This window comes from Aspergillus piperis (genome assembly GCF_003184755.1).
Source record: "Aspergillus piperis CBS 112811 unplaced genomic scaffold BO85scaffold_27, whole genome shotgun sequence".
NCBI classification, from domain to species: domain Eukaryota; kingdom Fungi; phylum Ascomycota; class Eurotiomycetes; order Eurotiales; family Aspergillaceae; genus Aspergillus; species Aspergillus piperis.
This window is the reverse complement of record NW_020291617.1, coordinates 61925-78638: the sequence shown is the minus strand read 5'-3', so window position 1 is coordinate 78638 and position 16714 is coordinate 61925. Positions and strand designations below refer to the sequence as shown.

Sequence of the window (16714 nt, the reverse complement as noted above, 5' to 3'; positions counted from 1 at the left end):
CCGAATGACGATAAAAGTTCTCTTGGTCAAAAATTCCTATGTGTAGTAAGTGAGGGGGGAGACTCCCACTTAGTGGAGGGGTCCGAATACCCCGCCACAGAACTAGATAGGGAATTACACTACTCCTAAGGTTATGAACTAACCTAAGTTAGGTGTATATTTCGAAATTGCAGTATGAGTTTCCCGTAATAAGCATAGGATCTACGTAACTAGTAAAGAAGCTTGGTACAGAAGAACGCAAGAGTACGCATATCAGGAACATCCTGGTTTGGAGGCCGCCTAGTGACGGAGACCTCCGTCCTCCGCCTCTCCAACTGATTTCCATTACTGATGGCAGAAACAGACCATACTAAATTAGGAATCAGACCCCCTACTAGCGCATAAAGATACACCCTGATAGGCCACCATACAGTCCCCGCATCCCGAATATGGTAAAGTCCCCCATGGGCCCATGATTTGATCTGTCTCTGTCGTGTGGCAGCCCGGCGGGCAAAAGTACTCGGCAGAGAACCTTATCCCGTTATCCAGCTTGTGACGCAGGTGTTCCTTTAATCCTAATTTTAAAAATTTGAGTAAAAAAAACGAGGGGTAAAAAAAACGAAAAGGAAAAAAAATTTCTGGGTTCCAATTTACCCCTCATATGTGATCTTGCCATCTCCGTACTCACTAGTATCCTCACCTATCCATCTCACTTGTACACGCTCCTGACTTCCGGTCAAGCCTTTTGATCATCTCCAACTCTACTTATCATATCTCCTCAATCGGTCAATTCCTGCGAACCCCTCGCACCCGCCGTCAAAATGCCGCAGAAGGTTTATGTCACGTACAACCAGGTATGCAGCTTGCTTTCGAAATCTCTACATTTTCCAAGCCCAGCCACATGTAGATGGTCTTGGTTTTCGTGCTCGTGTGAGGCGTATCTGCCATTGCCGGTCTTGCATGCACATTTCTCGGTCATTTGGCCAAATGCCTACGTCGCAGCCTAGCTTGGCCGTCACACATTTGTCCGTTCAGTTGCAACAATCCGCTAACATCCGAATGTCCTTGGCAGGTTCACAAACTATGCCAGGCCTCCGCTGACAAGATCCTGGACACTTTCCAGCCCAATCTTATGATTGCTATCGGCGGTGGTGGCTACATCCCTGCCCGCATTCTCCGGTTCGTCGGAATAAAACACAACCTCATTTAGGAACCTTATTCTGACACTTATATTTCACGCAGTTCTTTCTTGAAGCGCACTGGCGAGCCTAACATCCCCATTCAGGCCATCGGTCTGTCGCTTTACGAGGACCTGGGTCGTGGTGATGCTGAGGAAGTTCCCGGAACCAAGGTCACCCGTACACAATGGCTGGACCTGAGCTCCTTGGAAATGGCCAACCTCATTGGCAAGAACATCCTCATTGTTGACGAAGTTGACGATACCCGTACCACCCTCGAATATGCCGTCAGCGAGCTCCAGAAGGACGTTGAGATTGCGCAAAAGCAGCTCGGCCGTGAAGGCGAGAAGACAAACTTCTTCGTCTACGTTGTTCACGTACGTTTATTATCACGATTTCGTGACTTTCGGCGAATCTATATCCTTCATACGACTAACAATTTATTCAGAACAAGGACAAGCCGAAGAAGGGTGTCTTGCCCGAGGATATGATGACTTCTGGCCGTTACCACGCCTCCGTCACCACCGCTGATGTCTGGATCTGCTATCCTTGGGAAGCTAAGTACGTCATTGGACAAAACGCCGGACTATAAATATATATATGCTAACATATCCATCGCACAGGGACATTGACGAGCACGACAGACTGGCCCAGGAGAACCCTCTCGTCTGAGCTTCTTCTACTCAGCGCGATATTGCTCTCGCTTAGCCACTTCTTTTTTACCTCGTCTCTTCATGCCTAGAAATCCTGGCTAAGCCATCCACGCATAGATACCGGCTCTCGTTGGTTGCATATATGCTGCGTTCCCCCATTAGATATTGGAAGAAGAGTTTTGCATGTTTCAGGTTTGCTACGGAAAGGTGTTTTGATGGGTTTATTTGATAGAACAAAAGCAATTTTGGTACCATGAATGATGAAGATCTTAGCTTATATCTTGCTCAAGAACAGCGCCTGCGTACCTTTCAAATCGCATAGACTGGTGTTTGCCTCTTAATAACAGTTACGATTCAGGTTCGCTCACACAGAATTCGAACCAAATCGTTTTCTCCATGTTTTCTCCATGGCGTTCAATATAGAATATAGATGGCAATGTGTCATAATGCAAGAGTCCCCAGATAGGGGAGTAACACCACAAATCAACAGTAGTTCCAGAGTAATACACATGCCATGCATAGACGTACAAAAACACAAGATCGAATTCGACCGCTGAAACCCAATTACCCAGACTAATATAACAGCTTACTTCAGTGTAATGGTGTGAAACACACCTCCACATGCAGAACATCAAAGGAACAATGCTCCAAGGGCCCCTTTTGCCCCAGGAAAACCTAACATTGAAAGAAGCTAGTAGTAATAAACCGCCCCCATCCAAGTAAACCAGACCACCATATTGCACAAACCAGCCGAATCAACAAGAAAAATAAAACTGATATGGTATTGGGGAAGTGAGGGATTTGCTGTTTTTAATCGACATCGACATTCGCTCTGCGCAATTCGGCCTTGGCCTGTTCGATCTCCTTTTGTAGCTCTTCATGCGCCTCGGGCACGTCATTGAAAGTGAGGATGGCCAGACCCAGTCGACCGAGAAGATAACAGCCAAAACATATTAACGCGTAGAATGGGAGCTGTAGAAGATAAAGTGTGATGGTTAGCAAGTTGGGAGTATGGAATTGCGGATCGGAGATATTGTAGATGAAGGAGGGGGTGATATGGGTTGTTGGTCGTAGAGGTAGGCGATGGGGGCAACGTACAACAGGGATGACTTCAGTCTGGACGGTTTCGTTGAGAGGAACGAGGCCAAGGTAGAGGACTAGGTAGAGCTGGACATGGTGGAAATTATGCTGGTTAGTGACGTGGTTTGCGACAATTGTACAGCGTGTTTGTTAGACGGAGCTAGTAGCATACCGAGGAGACAAGTAGGAGAACGGAGAGAGTCTGCTGAGCACGCGTCATGATGATGATTGTGTAAAGTCGAGAGAAAAAAAAAGTCTTGGTCAAGATGAACTGAAGTTAAAAGAGGGTAGAAGTGATGTTACAATGTTGCCCGGGTTTAGAATGAGAGACTGCGGGAGAGTTAAACTGGTGTCTGTTCTGTCTGTCTGTACGGGAGCGCCTGGCCAAGTTGCCATATCGGGGCGGGTCTGGACTTGCGGCTCGGGGCTGGTCAGGTCGCCGTACGCCATCCCAATCCGGGTTTAGTTTGTTACTCCTTGGTTATGGACACAAAATTGATTAATCAATTATTATTAACTAGACTGCAGGGTACCTGACAAGGTAAGTAAGGGTCAAGGAGGGGTAGATTTACTTCCCCCTCTTATGACGTTGGGGGGTCAAGTCTCTAGAAAATAGAGACCTGCGTCTGTCCCGTGGTTAGTTGGTATGTTGTGAGTGCTGTGTGCTGTGAGGTATAGAATGTAAAAGCATGGATTATCTTTGCAATGTTAGATTTGGCATGATGAATAAAGAAACAAGTAAAAGGATCCCAGAGATTGCCTAATCTGGATATTTTGTCTCTTCTCGCAAGTAGAGCCTCTGGAGTAGCAGAGAGTCAGTACTAGTACCTACTTACTACTTTCGAGAATACACCACCTGCATTTTATTTGCTCTACCTGCACCTTGGATTCCTCGGGTGCAATAGTTTCTCGCGCTAACTCCGATCAGGTGAAGACCACCATTGTCGCTCGATACTCTATAGAATTCATCCTAGCAATCTTTTACAACCTCATGATTGAGCAGTTCATAACTCTGACATAGCCTCAAAAATTTAGGGGACAGCGCCTTTTTATTGTCTTACAATAACCACCTTGCTTGGGCTTGCCATATCGACCAAAAAGCGGGCTTCAAGAAATGGAACCCCCTAGTGGCAGGACTGACGTCCCAGGGAGCATGCAGAGCAACGACCATCAGTCTGATTTGAACCCAGGGACAGTTGGGAGTGCTCATAGAGTACAATGTCCCCCTCTCAGTCAAGTTCTCTCCGAATTGGCTTCACTGCCACCGGCCTCCACACTTGCGGCAACTGAGCCGTTACCATCTGAAGAACAGAAGAACTTGTTCGAGTCCCTGCAAAAGTGCCTCAAAGCTGCGGAGAATGCAGACGTTTCGGACGCTCTGAAAGAGACTCCAGATATCCTTCAGAAGCTGTGGAAGTGCAGATCACCTTACCTAGTACCAGCTGCAGAGGCTATGGCGAATGGCAGCAGAGCCCGTAAGTCATCAACCACTTCGGTGGTATCATCATCACCATCAACCAAGCACTTTTTGTCTTGTCACCTAGCTAATATGTTTGATAGCCTTATGGCGGGTATCCTATGGCAAGACTGGGGTTTTCGACTTCTTCCTTCAGCTTATAGCGTCGAAGGAGACCATTGATAACAAAGTCATCCTCCATGCGTTACGGCTCGTCGGCAATTCCTGTGCTGACACTAGTGAGTTCCCTGGCCCCTAGGGAAACTTGAAGAAAGCTCAATTCTGAATGTTCCCAGATGAGAATAGAGAGACTGTAGTGGAGCACAATTACACGGCGGCTATTGTACAGCACTCAAGCAATCCCGACTTGATTCAAGTGGTAATCCCTGTCCTGTATAACATTTGCATCGACTTCGGTAATTGAAACTCTTGCTCGGATTTCAAGGCTAGCTACGATACTGACGATTTATAGGGCCTGCTCAGACACAGTTGGCTGCCGATAAGATAGTCTATATCCTCTTGAAACTAGTAAAAGATGGTGCATTCAAGGACAAGGATGCCCTGCTTCACTACGTTTTTGAGCTTATCGAGTTGGTTGGAGAACAAGGCATGATTTCGCTTCCCCCTTTTGCATTTATATTCTAACTGTGGGAATGTTCAGAGCAAGGAATCGCCTTGTCTCCCGATGGGACTATCTCACTTCTTGTAGAACTTGCTCTTGACGAAGATGTCGCTTCCACCCCAGCCCGTTTCTCCGGTCTTGTCAGTGGCCTGGCGACATATTTAAACAATACGCGCTTTCAAGAAATCTGCATATCCAGTTACATAGTGCCCGACATTCTGGGGGTGCTCAGCCGGTCACTGACCTTTAAGACTGAGTCATCTGCTGAGGATACCCAGGCACTAGCACAGTCACGGTTGAAGATCAACCAAATCCTCGCGGAGATCTCTGGATCCACCTCATTCGCGCAGTACTATCCGCTGGATTCCCCTCTGGCCCAGTCTCTCAAGACGTGGCTAAAGTCGACGGATGACCAGCTGCAGATATGCTCCTGTGTTATCCTGGGCAACTTGGCTCGCTCAGACGCGACCTGCGAAAGGATGGTTCAAGATCTGAAAATACATGAAGAACTAATATCTATCCTTAAGAGTGATGTTAGAGGCGCGGTCTTACACTCTGCGCTTGGATTCTTGAAGAACCTTGCGATCGCTGGTAATAACAGGCTGGTACTTGGAGAGGCTGGCATAATCACAGCGGTTTCACGTCTATGGCAATACGAGTCCGTCCCCCAGGTTCAATTTGCCGCCACAAGCATCGCACGGCAGGTGATAGTGGCAGCGGTTGATAATATTTCTCGTCTCCTAGAGGGACTCCCCAGGGACGGCACTGATTCTAACGACGAACGGACGTACTTGTCTTTGCTACTTGCTCTCTTCCAGAAGACAGATTCTACTCCCATCAAAACAGAGATTGGACGCACTGTAGCCTCCATATGCCGTACTTTGGTGCCACAGTCTCGGGAAGGGGATCCTACTGCTGTTGCCCTGCTGGACAGGTTCTTCGACTTACATGAGGATATCGCGCTGCCGGTTGGTGCTATGATTGCCCAATCACAATGGCCTGTCGTCCGGAGTGAAGGCTGGTTCGCCATGGCCCTTATGGCATCCAATAAAGCGGGCGCCATGGCAGTTTCAAGATCCCTGAAAAGAATGGAGATCCTTCCACTGCTTGAGAAGACGCTGAGTGCAGACGCCTCTGAACCCACGGAGGAGATCGAACAAGTACAGACAAAGAAAGATCGCGACAATATTTCTGTCCTGGTGCAGGAGTTGCTGAAGAGCGATGTAAGTCTATTCTCAGAACCAAGATTTTAGCCATGATTGGTATTGACGCCCCCTTGCCAGCCCGACACGCTTGCCGAAACCGATAAATCTACCATGCAGCAGTTAATGCACAGCCATGTGTCCAGACATCTTCAAGACTCCAAGCCAACAGTAAATGGTTAGATCTAAATTGTTTGGGACAGTGGCTTGCCGGTCGGTGTTGTCTGCGAAGATTTTGTAAGCTCTGCATGAGCTTTCCTAGTCAAATGGATAAAACCGGGTTATTAGAAGACTCCATAGAATGGAAGATGATCGCGAAACGGGCGCATGCATGAATGTGTAGAAAGTGTATAACCTACTAAACCATAACTAGTAGATAGCAGTGGGCAAGATCAAGTACTGCTCGATGACGTCGCCCCACGTGCTTGGCCCGCCGGCTGGGCTTCCTGTCCATCCCGAAACTCCAACAAATAACCAAGCAAGCGCATCTCTTCTTCGCTCCCTCCCTCGCCTTTATTATGAACGCTCAGGCCAGCTATTCTGCTTTCGATGACTGATTCACCTGCCCTCGAGCCGGTGTCTTTACGAGAACATGAGGACGGCCGTCCTCGCGAGCCGTTTCTGTTTAAGCCGTGGTAGAAATCCACTACTACTGTCCCGCCTTCTTCCGCAGCCTCGATTGCGTTTCGCGCGCAGGCCATTATGGACGCAGCAGCCTTTGCGAAGACCCCCGAGGGGAGGTCCCTCGATCAGAACTGTTCTCATTGCTGCTATGACGCCTGGAGCATTCCTACAACTGGCCGAGGATGGAGATGACGACAACGGGAAGACCGGCGAGATGCAGATGCTAGAAGTCTCGCGCCAGGAGGTACGAAAGACCGTCGACGACGATGCGCGAGGCTTGAAGCGAATCTGGCAAACACTCTACGTCTTTACATACTGTTACATATATGATCCGATTGCGACGGGCTTCCGGTTTGTCCATCTCGTCATAATCTTCCTACCTGTCATCCTTACGGCTCCGACGATATGCTTTGGAAAGCAGTTGAAGGATCGCGAGGGCATACGCACAGGGACTCTCTGGTGGTATAGGTTTTTGGTCCGATCTATGGAACGCGCAGGCCCAGCGTTCATCAAGGTAAATAATTAGTCGTCGAGCTCTTTAACTCCGTGCTTTACTCATTCGCGGTCTTCATCTAGCTTGGACAATGGGCGGCCTCACGTACCGATATCTTCCCACCGGAACTCTGCGACATCATGTCATCACTGCACTCCAATGCACCTGCACACTCATTGCATCAAACGAAGCGAACAATAAGGAAGGCGTTCAATTGGCTGCCATTCGAAGACATATTCGAGGAATTCCAAGAAGAACCATTGGGCGTGGGCGCTATCGCGCAGGTATACAAGGCGAAGCTGAAGCCCAATCTTGCGGGGACCGATGACGATATCGACCTTCATCCACATGGTCTACGAGACAAGGTACGAAAGAACGTTGGGGCGTTAGTCAAGAGCTCTCCCCAAAGGGTACCGTCGTCCTATGTAGCCGTAAAGGTGCTTCATCCGAGGGTAGAACGCGTGATTCACAGAGATCTGAAAATCATGTCGTTCTTCGCATCCTTAGTCAACGCCATACCTACCATGAATTGGCTATCTTTACCGGATGAAGTTCATCAGTTTGGTGAAATGATGAAATTACAATTGGATCTACGCATTGAAGCCACAAACCTCGTCATGTTTCGTGAGAAGTTCAGGTCACGCACCACAGCCTGGTTCCCATACCCGTATCTGGACTACTCTACCCGCGAGGTGCTCGTGGAGGAGTTTGCACAAGGTATTCCACTATCGACCTTCCTCGAGGTAGGTGGAGGTGTCTACCAAGAAGAGATCGCGAACGAAGGCTTAGATGCCTTCCTCCATATGCTTTTAATCGACAACTTCGTTCACGCGGATCTGCACCCCGGAAATATCATGGTTCGATTCTACCGGCCGAGTGAATTGGACCTGTCACTGGGAAATAAGTCTCGCGCATCGGAGGCACCATCTGCGGAAGAGGTTGATGTTACAGAATCTGTGCTTGCACGGTTGCGCCCACATATCAATAATCGGCGCGACTGGATGAAAGCGCTTGATGATCTGAATACTGAAGGCTATCGACCCCAGCTCATATTCATCGACACTGGACTGGTGACTCAACTAAATGAACTCAACCGGCGCAATTTCATTGACCTGTTTCGCGCCATTGCCGAGTTCGATGGGTATCGAGCAGGTGAACTCATGGTCGAACGATGTCGTCAACCGGATGCAGTGATCGACCCATATTACTTCGCCCTGGGCATGGAACACCTGGTGCTAAACATCAAGTCACGCACGTTTGCCCTCGGTAGCGTCAAGATTGGAGATGTACTGAGTGATGTCCTATCAATGGTCCGTAAACATCACGTTCGACTCGAGGGGGATTTCGTCAACGTCGTCATCTCATGTCTTCTCCTCGAGGGCATTGGACGTAATTTGGATCCCAACCTTGATCTTTTCAAGAGGTAGGTAGATCCTCTGGCTTTGTCACTTGGAATGGCCCACTGACTGACACGTTTTGTTATTTAGCTCCCTTCCCATTCTACGGAAATTGGGATCTAACACTACCTCTTTCAAATCCGTCCGGTCCGGCGACATGTCCATGCTTCGCGTATGGGTAGGGCTGGAGGCGCGCGGATTGCTCCAAAGCAGTTTCGAAACCGTCGAGCAGTGTGTCAAATACGATCTCTTATCGCCTAACATATGATTGCAGATGCAAGGGCAAGGATTGAACAACATAGCCAGCACCCGCATACTTCTCCAAGAGGTTCAGGGTCAGAACACACAAAATCAGCCCAATGATGGTTGAACGGCGTAATAGGAATTAGGGGTGCGATGTATACCCTCGGTTCTATACGCACAGGGGTCGACCTTGATACCTATCTCGCCGTCAGGCACTGAGCGACAGATACCCATAATAGCACGGGTGGTCGAGCTTTCCACTACTCCCCTCAATTGGCACGATTAGTACCGATCTTCCTTATCAGTCGTGTTTCGAGTGATGTATTCCCGGAATACCTCACGCAAATGACGGATTGAGCTGAAATAGTTGCCGAGGCAGACACATTCTGTACAGTATAATAATCTATAGTAGCCAGACACTTATGCACAGCATTACGATAGAGAGTTACAAACACGAATTGTACCTTCCATATCACCGCCCACGATTTGATGGCAGCATGAATTCATATATATTACAAATCAAGATAATTAATATCAAGACATATTCCACATGAAGGGAAGAGGGTGGAGCTGAGAGGGTGGCACTAAAAGCCCAGAAAAAGCATGCAACCAATAGAGAGAAATAACCCCAGTCGTCTGATTTGACGACGAACTTTCCTGATACTCCAGCATCCACATGACGTTATAATAAAGACATAGCCGAAATGAATAGAGAGGGGCGCGCAAACCAAGTGATCCGAACGAACAAGAACATCAATACTATAGCAGGGCGGTTCCACAGAATGGAAGAAGAACCGAGACCAGACGCCTGCGCCTTCCCAGAGTGTTAAGAGTATCCTGCTGAACGGTATCGACGAATGTTGCGGCCATGCGATGCTAACGATAATCAACCGATTGATAGATCATTCAACCAGTCGGTTAGTTTTCCCGAACGGAGGCGCCACTGGCACGCCACCAGACATCCCCTCCCCATCTCATTAGTCGCTCAACAGCGGCAGTTGGGGTGTCCAGAGCCGGTCGGATATCCAAGTAGAAAACAGGCTCTCCGGTGGGTTCGGGAGGACCGGAATAGTAGTCAATAACATAACGGACTTCCTTAGGACCGGATGGCGTCTGCCGCATCACAAACCAATCGTGGCGATCGAAGGGTGGGTTTGACCTACAGTAACGGGCAAATGTTAGTCGAAAATAGAAGAAACAGGAGCTAATGGGAGTACTGACTCGAATTTGGCAGGATACACCCAGCCCAAAGCCTGAAGGATCCGTGCCTTGGGCGTTAGGTCGTGCGGGCGACCCTGGAATCGGATGAGTCGCGGTGGAGGAACATCCTGCTTGGGAGCCCTGGACATCTGCTCCTTAAACTCGTCCATCGCAATGTTCTCCTCTCCGCGACGACATTTCTCCCAGCCATCTGCCAAGCCCTTGGAGAATATGCGCTCCCACCGAACAATCTCGTCCCAAGCGCCCTCATTCAAGAAGTTGTGAACAGCAACCATGGCCTCGACGGCGTCCTGCGGGGTATCGGTGTAACCTTTGCGCAGCATGGCATTGTACATCTGCTGGGGGGAAGGATATTCCCAGTTCTCATTCATATCGGATCTGGGGATAGACGAAACTTCTCGCTCCACGGGGAGATCCACAGTCTGGTTGGGCGCCCTTTCCTGGGAGATCGAGGCGAACATGTAGTTGAGAGGGTTCAGCTTTGACAGCGTAGATCGCGAATCGGAGCTGGGAGCTGGGTTCGAGGGAGGCTGCGACTCAGGGGACTTGGACTTCGGAGGCACATAGAACGGGGAATCTGTAGACCGGACCGGACAGGCACTGGGAGGTTCGGAGGCGGATGACGGGGCTGGCATTGCCGGTGTGGTGTTAGATGCGTGCATAGGACATCCTGGCTATAAGCATCCGTCAGATTTCTTGCATCTGCGCCTAAGTAGCGTTTTTACTTACGGGAGGAGAGGCGTCTGAAGATGGCACAGGGTGCGGAGCCGCGGGCGCGGGCTTTGCTTGAGAGTCTGCCCAGAACCAACCCATTATTGATGCGCGATGAAAGAAAAAGAAAGTTTAGGCGAGAGGAAGAAGGTGTTGAAGACAGGCTGCCGGACGAAATATGCTAGGGAGGGAGTGGGGGGCCGTCAGAAGATAACTCCAGCAAAGGGCGAGGACGAATGCGATGATGTATAGCGACGGTATCGACAGTAATTTCGGCGATACGAAATGATTTTATTTGCAAGCCGGAAAATTCCCGCCCGCCGCCCACGTGATTCCGGTTATCTCCGCCATTGTCTGCAGCCAATCAGGCGTGAGCTGATTGACATCCCTCTGCAGGCCTGAGGCACTGCTGCGGTCAGAGCAGAAACAAGTACTTGGTACTGTGGAGGCCACCACGCCTGGCAGAGTGATCCTTTCTAACTATTACGCAGGCTTGCTTATGTACAAGTATTCGCTCCATCTGGATCCAAACCATCCTCACCATTATGCTTGGGCGACCTCTTAGATAACAACAGTCGCATGTTCCAAGACGCAAAAGGCTGGGATAGAACAGACTCAACGACGAACGGTTAAGAAGTGATAAATGATCTGATGAATGTCTCGAACGCCACATGAAATCCCCCGACGCCCTCCAGTAGCTGAAAAATCAGATAAGCCCATAAATATCTGCACAAACTCTCCCGGACCACTATACTGAAACAAGAAAACTGAGACCCGGGGTCCCTGAAAGAAATAGGTCGATCAGAAACAGCACTGGCTGGGAAGGGCCAAAAGAGGGAAGAAGAAAAAAAGAAAAAAAAGACAGAATAAGAAAGGAAAGGGAAATCGTTCGGGGGTGTCTGCATGTCCGATCAAACGCTTGATTGGGTAATCTGAAATATACAAAAGGAGCGGAAAGCCGAGCCAGCTCGACCTTGTCAGCCATTAGCCTTGGACATCCTTCACCAGCCTGGTCAGAAGTGCATATCCGAATAGAATTGCAAACCCAAGCCAGATCTTGTTGCGGCGGACCCAGCTTTGGCCTGCTTCTCGGGCGACATGGCCGCCTTCCATCACCGCGCCGAGTCCCGGAGCGCTACCATTCGGTCGTCGGCGAAGCGCACTTGTCTCTGGAGAGCATCTAGTCGCACTAGGATCAGGCATGAGCTGACCAGTGTTGGTGTCAATGCGACTATCCTTCATCCACCTCCAATTTTCTTGGTCAAGCTCGGGCCACTCCGAGCGAAACTTTAGACCGCCGTCTCCAGCTTTCACATTGTTGATACCCTTGGCAGTAGGGGTCACGCCTGGGGTCGCGCTGACATGGGAACCACCACCAGTAGAGTTCCACCACCTAGACCGCGCCGCCAGCACTCGTCGCTCTGCCTCCGATGCGCTCACGCTTCCGGTGGTCATCTCCTCGCTCGTCATAAAGGAGAGCAAGCCGATGAGAATGGTAGAAACCTCCCAAGCGGGATTGAATGACTTTGGATGGAAGTCACTGATGCTGAGGCATAGCCGAGTTGATGGTTGAAAGCGACCGCTAGGAGTGTGCATGCGAATAGCTGGAGGAGCAAATGGGTACTCGGGAGGGAACATTAGGGTACCCCAATACTGGCCATTTTCATACGGTGTGCCCGGGGGTCCCGTGAGAATATAGTGCCATCTAGATGAAAGGTCAACTTTATTCGCAACAGACGACGCAGGTAGCGATAGTGCTACAAATGACGTACTCGAGTATATTGGACTCCGACGGATGTGCCACAATGTAAGGCGGGGGGTTCTTTTGAATGTTCTGGTATTCGCGAGTAAGCTGTTCATCTGTTAGTTATATAATGCAATGGAATGGTTCCTTTTTGATAGGGCGCAACGCACGCGCTTGAAAGCCGCTTTTGTCGCCATCCTTTTTATAGTTCGTTCTGGCCTGTTTGCAATAAGATCGGAGAGGGGGGCGAAGTACGGAAGGACAAAAGAACGAAAGTAGCGAAGGTCAGGGGCGACAAGGGTAGAATTAATAACAAAGACTGAGCTGTTGGGAACTGGCCCGAAGTCAAAAGGGGCGGACAGGAGCAGATCGCAAGGCAAACGCTATCTGACACCAAGGCGATGGCGGAATGGGGGAGAGAGGGGAGAGATGGAAGATCTGGGTCTATAGTTGGTTTTAGTTGCGTTGCGGCCTGGCTTGTAAGGAACCCCCCGGAGGCACCTCGGGGAACGGTCACGTGCGAGGGCGGATGGCTTCATCTTCGCCGCTCCGGAAGGGAAAGCAGGAAAGGAAAAGCAGGTCTCATCTGGCCATTGCCGCCGCAGCAATGTCCTCCCCACTTTCTGCTGATGACGAAGATGTTTGTGATGCGTCCCCATTAGTTTCACACTGAGGAATTCCCCCGGGCACTATGCACTGACCACAAACGGCGTTCTCTGTCTTCTAGATCTTCGCGCGCCTGCAACAGCGTGCCGATCCGAAAGTGCTGAATGAGCAGCAGCAGGCAGTTGATGAGCGTGTTCGTGCCATTTATCAGAAGGCGCAGACTCGCCTTGGTGAATTGGTAAGCTACTGTTCCCTCATGGTTAGCTGTGGGCCATGAATATGATCATTACTACTACTATACATCGTGCGTCATGATAGCTGACCTATGAGCTTGCATAATATCAGCTCGACCAAAATTCCACCTTGCCATGCACTATCTCTTCGGTAGAGGTTCACGGCGCTCGCAACACCCGCCGAGGCTTCCTGGAGCGAATCTTCGATCCCCTTCTGAGCAGTAATCAAGACAGACCCTATACGCTCTCCGAGGCCTTGCGGGAAGTTTCGGCACGTGCGGACAAGCTCAACAGATTCGGTTCGTCCCTTCCCTGACGATAGCTAGCTTGAGGCTCGACTCTAATTTCATGATTAGACATCTTCCAACAACCCGTTTCGGTATACTTGGACCAGTCCGAAGTAGACGGGTCGGGTATCCCGAGCATTAAAGTTCATCTCTCCGGCAAAGAAAGGTCCCGCGTGCTGTTGAAGACAGGTACTGATCTTGGAAATGCCGAAGGTTCGGCTTATGGCAACCTCCTGTGGCGTAATGTGTTCGGAGGTGCAGAGAACCTGAACCTAAATGCGTCTCTGGGCACCCGAACAAGGTCTGCCTATCAAGCCACCTTTGACACCCCAGTCCTGAGTAACCCAGATCTCCGTCTGGAGCTTGGTGGTATTGCCAGTTCCACGCAGAAATCCTGGGCGAGCCACGAGGAGGTGCTTAGAGGAGGATGGTCCAAATTCCGCTGGGCAAGTCCTTCCGGTCAACAACATGAATTTGGCTACAACGGTTTTTGGAGACAGATGACTGGACTTGCCGAGAACGCATCCCCTACTGTTCGAGATGACGCAGGCGATAGTGTCAAGAGCAGCGTGTTCCACAGCTGGACCAAGGACCGAAGAGATAGCCCGCTTCTTCCCTCTCGTGGTTACTACGCGAAGTTGTTCAACGAAGTGGCTGGCTGGGGCCCTCTCAAGGGCGATGTCTCCTTCTGGAAGTCGGAGATTGAAACGCAAGCTGCAGTTCCCATTCCGATTCCTGGCATCAAAGGGGACAGTGGTATCAGCTTGACTACTGGCTTCCGCGCCGGCCTTCTTTACCCTCTTGGCCTCGATAGTGACTCCAAACCCCAACTCTCTCGCACGAACGACCGGTTCCTACTTGGAGGCCCTACGGATGTCCGTGGATTCCGTCTCTGCGGTCTTGGTCCCCATGATGGAGCAGATGCTGTCGGTGGTGATGTCTATGCTGCAGGAAGCGCCAATCTTCTGTTCCCGCTCCCCAGGGTAGGCGCGGAGAAGCCTCTCCGCTTGCAAGCTTTTGTCAACGGCGGACGGCTGTTGTCCCTCCGCACGGCTGACAAGAACGCACCTACTTCGGGAGCGGAGGTCCAGAATGCCATGGCTTCCACAGTTTCCGAGCTAACCAACGGTCTGCCTAGCATCGCGGCGGGTGTCGGACTTGTCTACGCCCATCCAGTGGCCAGGTTCGAGCTCAACTTCTCCCTACCCCTGGTACTTCGCAAGGGTGAGGAAGGCCGGAAGGGGCTGCAGTTTGGAATCGGCATTAATTTCCTGTAGAAAATATTTGACACTGTAACAAACTAGATAGAGGAGGGGGAAGGGAGACTGTGGAGAGTTGCTCATATTTTTATTATTTCCTAAGGGAGTTTCCCATTCCTGTTAGAAGCATGAATCAATTAAGCGTTGATGTTCTACGATTATTGGCTTGTTAAGTATACAATTTATATTTATATCTGTAGCGATATGAAGGAAGCGATGTGGCTGGTGGCCTTGAGGACTCAGGCAACTTATCTCACCGCCCGCCAGCTGTTCTCTCTCTACTTGCAACTCCTCGTCTCCATCTCCATCCTCAACTTCCCAAATCACTGTCTCCCCCTCTGCTTACTCTTCTAGTCGATAGTGTGACATTCCGACACGTACACTACGTTCTACAGTTTCTACTCATCTCTTCAATCCGACATCGACCCCAAAGCCTGGCCGCAATGGCCCAGTATTACCCCCAGCAGCAGCCTTACGGCGTACAATCATCGGCGCAAAACCTCCAATTCTACCCTTCATCCTATACCTCCGTCTCGGGCCATACGACCCCGTCACAGGCATCCTACGGCGGTTTCGGTGGTGCGCCTAACCCAGCATCTCAGGCATACCCCGTCGGAGGGGTTGGTGGCGGATATGGCGGCTTCGGGTCCCCTTCTGCGGGAGTCAGTGGACGGATGGGTGAGCAAGGAGGACTGAGGACTGGATGGCTCGCTGCATTTGGCACGGAGGGCTACGATGGGGAGCCACCACTTCTAGAAGAGTTGGGCGTCAATTTCGAGCATATCCGCACGAAGGTGTGTACATATTGCAAGCCCCCCACCCCCGGTCTGATCAACCAGCTATATACAGCAGGAGCTCTAGTGAAACCCAAGCTTACCATTGCTCCTACCTTATAGACCCTAACTGTGCTTAATCCTTTTGCGCGTATCGACCAACACCTCATGGATGACAGCGACCTCTACGGAGCCCTTCTCTACATCGTTCTATATGGAACATTCCTGCTCCTCTCCGGCAAGGTCTTCTACGGCTACATTTACGGCGTCGCAGTCTTTGGGACCGTAGCTTTACATCTCATTCTCAGTCTGATGTCTCCCGCCCTCGATACGGCCCCCATCCCCAACGCCGCAGATCCCGCCAATTACTCTCCCCATCACAAACCCACGATGTCGGACTCCTCCGCTGCCGGCCACTTCTCCGCTACTTTGACCTTCCCTCGATCCGCTAGCGTGCTGGGATACTGTTTCCTCCCGCTAGTGCTGACCAGCTTAGTGGGGATCCTGATCCCCATGGACACTCTGTTCGGATACTTGTTGACTACCGCCGCCGTGGGGTGGTGCACGTACAGCTCCTCCGGAATGTTCTGTGCTGTGGCGCGCATGCGTGGAATGAGGGGCCTAGTCGCGTACCCACTGGCATTGTTTTATGTGGTCTTTGGGATCATGGGTATCTTTTCGTCTCGGGGAAGTGGGACTCTGGCTGCTAAGACGGGCGCGGCGTGATACATATTATACATGCAAGCATGCACAGACGATATCTGATTGAAATCATGACAACGAATCATTAAGCTCTCCCTTTCTTCTATACATATCATTTAAGGAGACACGGATTGTTCCTTGAACTGCGTAGATTTATAAATTCTGAATATAGATGTCCACGTAAAGAGTTCAAATATAATATCAAGTCTAAGGGATATCTTCCAGCCATAAGTGCGTAGCAGGCCTCTTGA

The 16714-nt window shown here is 50.3% G+C and overlaps 5 protein-coding genes across 5 annotated transcripts; 3 read left to right on the top strand and 2 right to left on the bottom strand.

Annotated features, from left to right (window-relative positions):
* Positions 1–537: 537 nt before the first annotated feature.
* BO85DRAFT_430470 (xanthine phosphoribosyltransferase) lies at positions 538–2170 on the top strand. The gene is made up of 5 exons (XM_025658294.1): positions 538–833; positions 1052–1158; positions 1222–1534; positions 1606–1718; positions 1781–2170. Exons 1-5 carry the CDS (start codon positions 801–803, stop codon positions 1827–1829), a joined length of 615 nt encoding a protein of 204 aa, XP_025510817.1. The 5' UTR covers positions 538–800; the 3' UTR covers positions 1830–2170.
* A 450-nt stretch (positions 2171–2620) lies between these two features.
* BO85DRAFT_463417 (dolichol-phosphate mannosyltransferase subunit 3) lies at positions 2621–3110 on the bottom strand (the record flags this gene model as incomplete). The annotated part of the gene is made up of 2 exons (XM_025661926.1): positions 2621–2977; positions 3063–3110. 2 exons carry the CDS (start codon positions 3108–3110, stop codon positions 2621–2623), a joined length of 405 nt encoding a protein of 134 aa, XP_025510816.1.
* Positions 3111–3606: 496 nt separating this feature from the next.
* BO85DRAFT_472277 (ABC1 kinase family protein) lies at positions 3607–8977 on the top strand (the record flags this gene model as incomplete). The annotated part of the gene is made up of 10 exons (XM_025662544.1): positions 3607–4365; positions 4451–4585; positions 4643–4762; positions 4819–4953; positions 5008–6191; positions 6252–6348; positions 6956–7308; positions 7371–8710; positions 8775–8915; positions 8959–8977. Exons 1-10 carry the CDS (start codon positions 4005–4007, stop codon positions 8975–8977), a joined length of 3885 nt encoding a protein of 1294 aa, XP_025510815.1. The 5' UTR covers positions 3607–4004.
* Positions 8978–9845: 868 nt separating this feature from the next.
* On the bottom strand, positions 9846–12497 carry BO85DRAFT_463415 (holocytochrome c synthase CYC3; the record flags this gene model as incomplete). Its single annotated transcript, XM_025661925.1, has 4 exons — positions 9846–10086; positions 10149–10822; positions 10878–10928; positions 11865–12497. The coding sequence occupies 4 exons, from the start codon at positions 12495–12497 to the stop codon at positions 9846–9848; spliced, it is 1599 nt and encodes a 532-aa protein (XP_025510814.1).
* Positions 12498–13167: 670 nt separating this feature from the next.
* On the top strand, positions 13168–16642 carry BO85DRAFT_430453 (Yip1-domain-containing protein). Its single transcript, XM_025658293.1, has 6 exons — positions 13168–13243; positions 13331–13447; positions 13555–13741; positions 13799–15002; positions 15422–15782; positions 15885–16642. The coding sequence occupies exons 1-6, from the start codon at positions 13211–13213 to the stop codon at positions 16485–16487; spliced, it is 2505 nt and encodes an 834-aa protein (XP_025510813.1). The 5' UTR covers positions 13168–13210; the 3' UTR covers positions 16488–16642.
* Positions 16643–16714: the final 72 nt, after the last annotated feature.

Coding starts and splice junctions, on each gene's coding strand:
- BO85DRAFT_430470 (XM_025658294.1), top strand. CDS start 801: ATGCCGCAGAAGGTTTATGTCACGTACAACCAG. Junction 1,159..1,221: donor ATCCCTGCCCGCATTCTCCG/GTTCGTCGGAAT, acceptor TATTTCACGCAG/TTCTTTCTTGAAGCGCACTG. Junction 1,535..1,605: donor TCTTCGTCTACGTTGTTCAC/GTACGTTTATTA, acceptor CAATTTATTCAG/AACAAGGACAAGCCGAAGAA.
- BO85DRAFT_430453 (XM_025658293.1), top strand. CDS start 13,211: ATGTCCTCCCCACTTTCTGCTGATGACGAAGAT. Junction 13,448..13,554: donor AGACTCGCCTTGGTGAATTG/GTAAGCTACTGT, acceptor GCATAATATCAG/CTCGACCAAAATTCCACCTT. Junction 15,003..15,421: donor GGAATCGGCATTAATTTCCT/GTAGAAAATATT, acceptor TCGACCCCAAAG/CCTGGCCGCAATGGCCCAGT.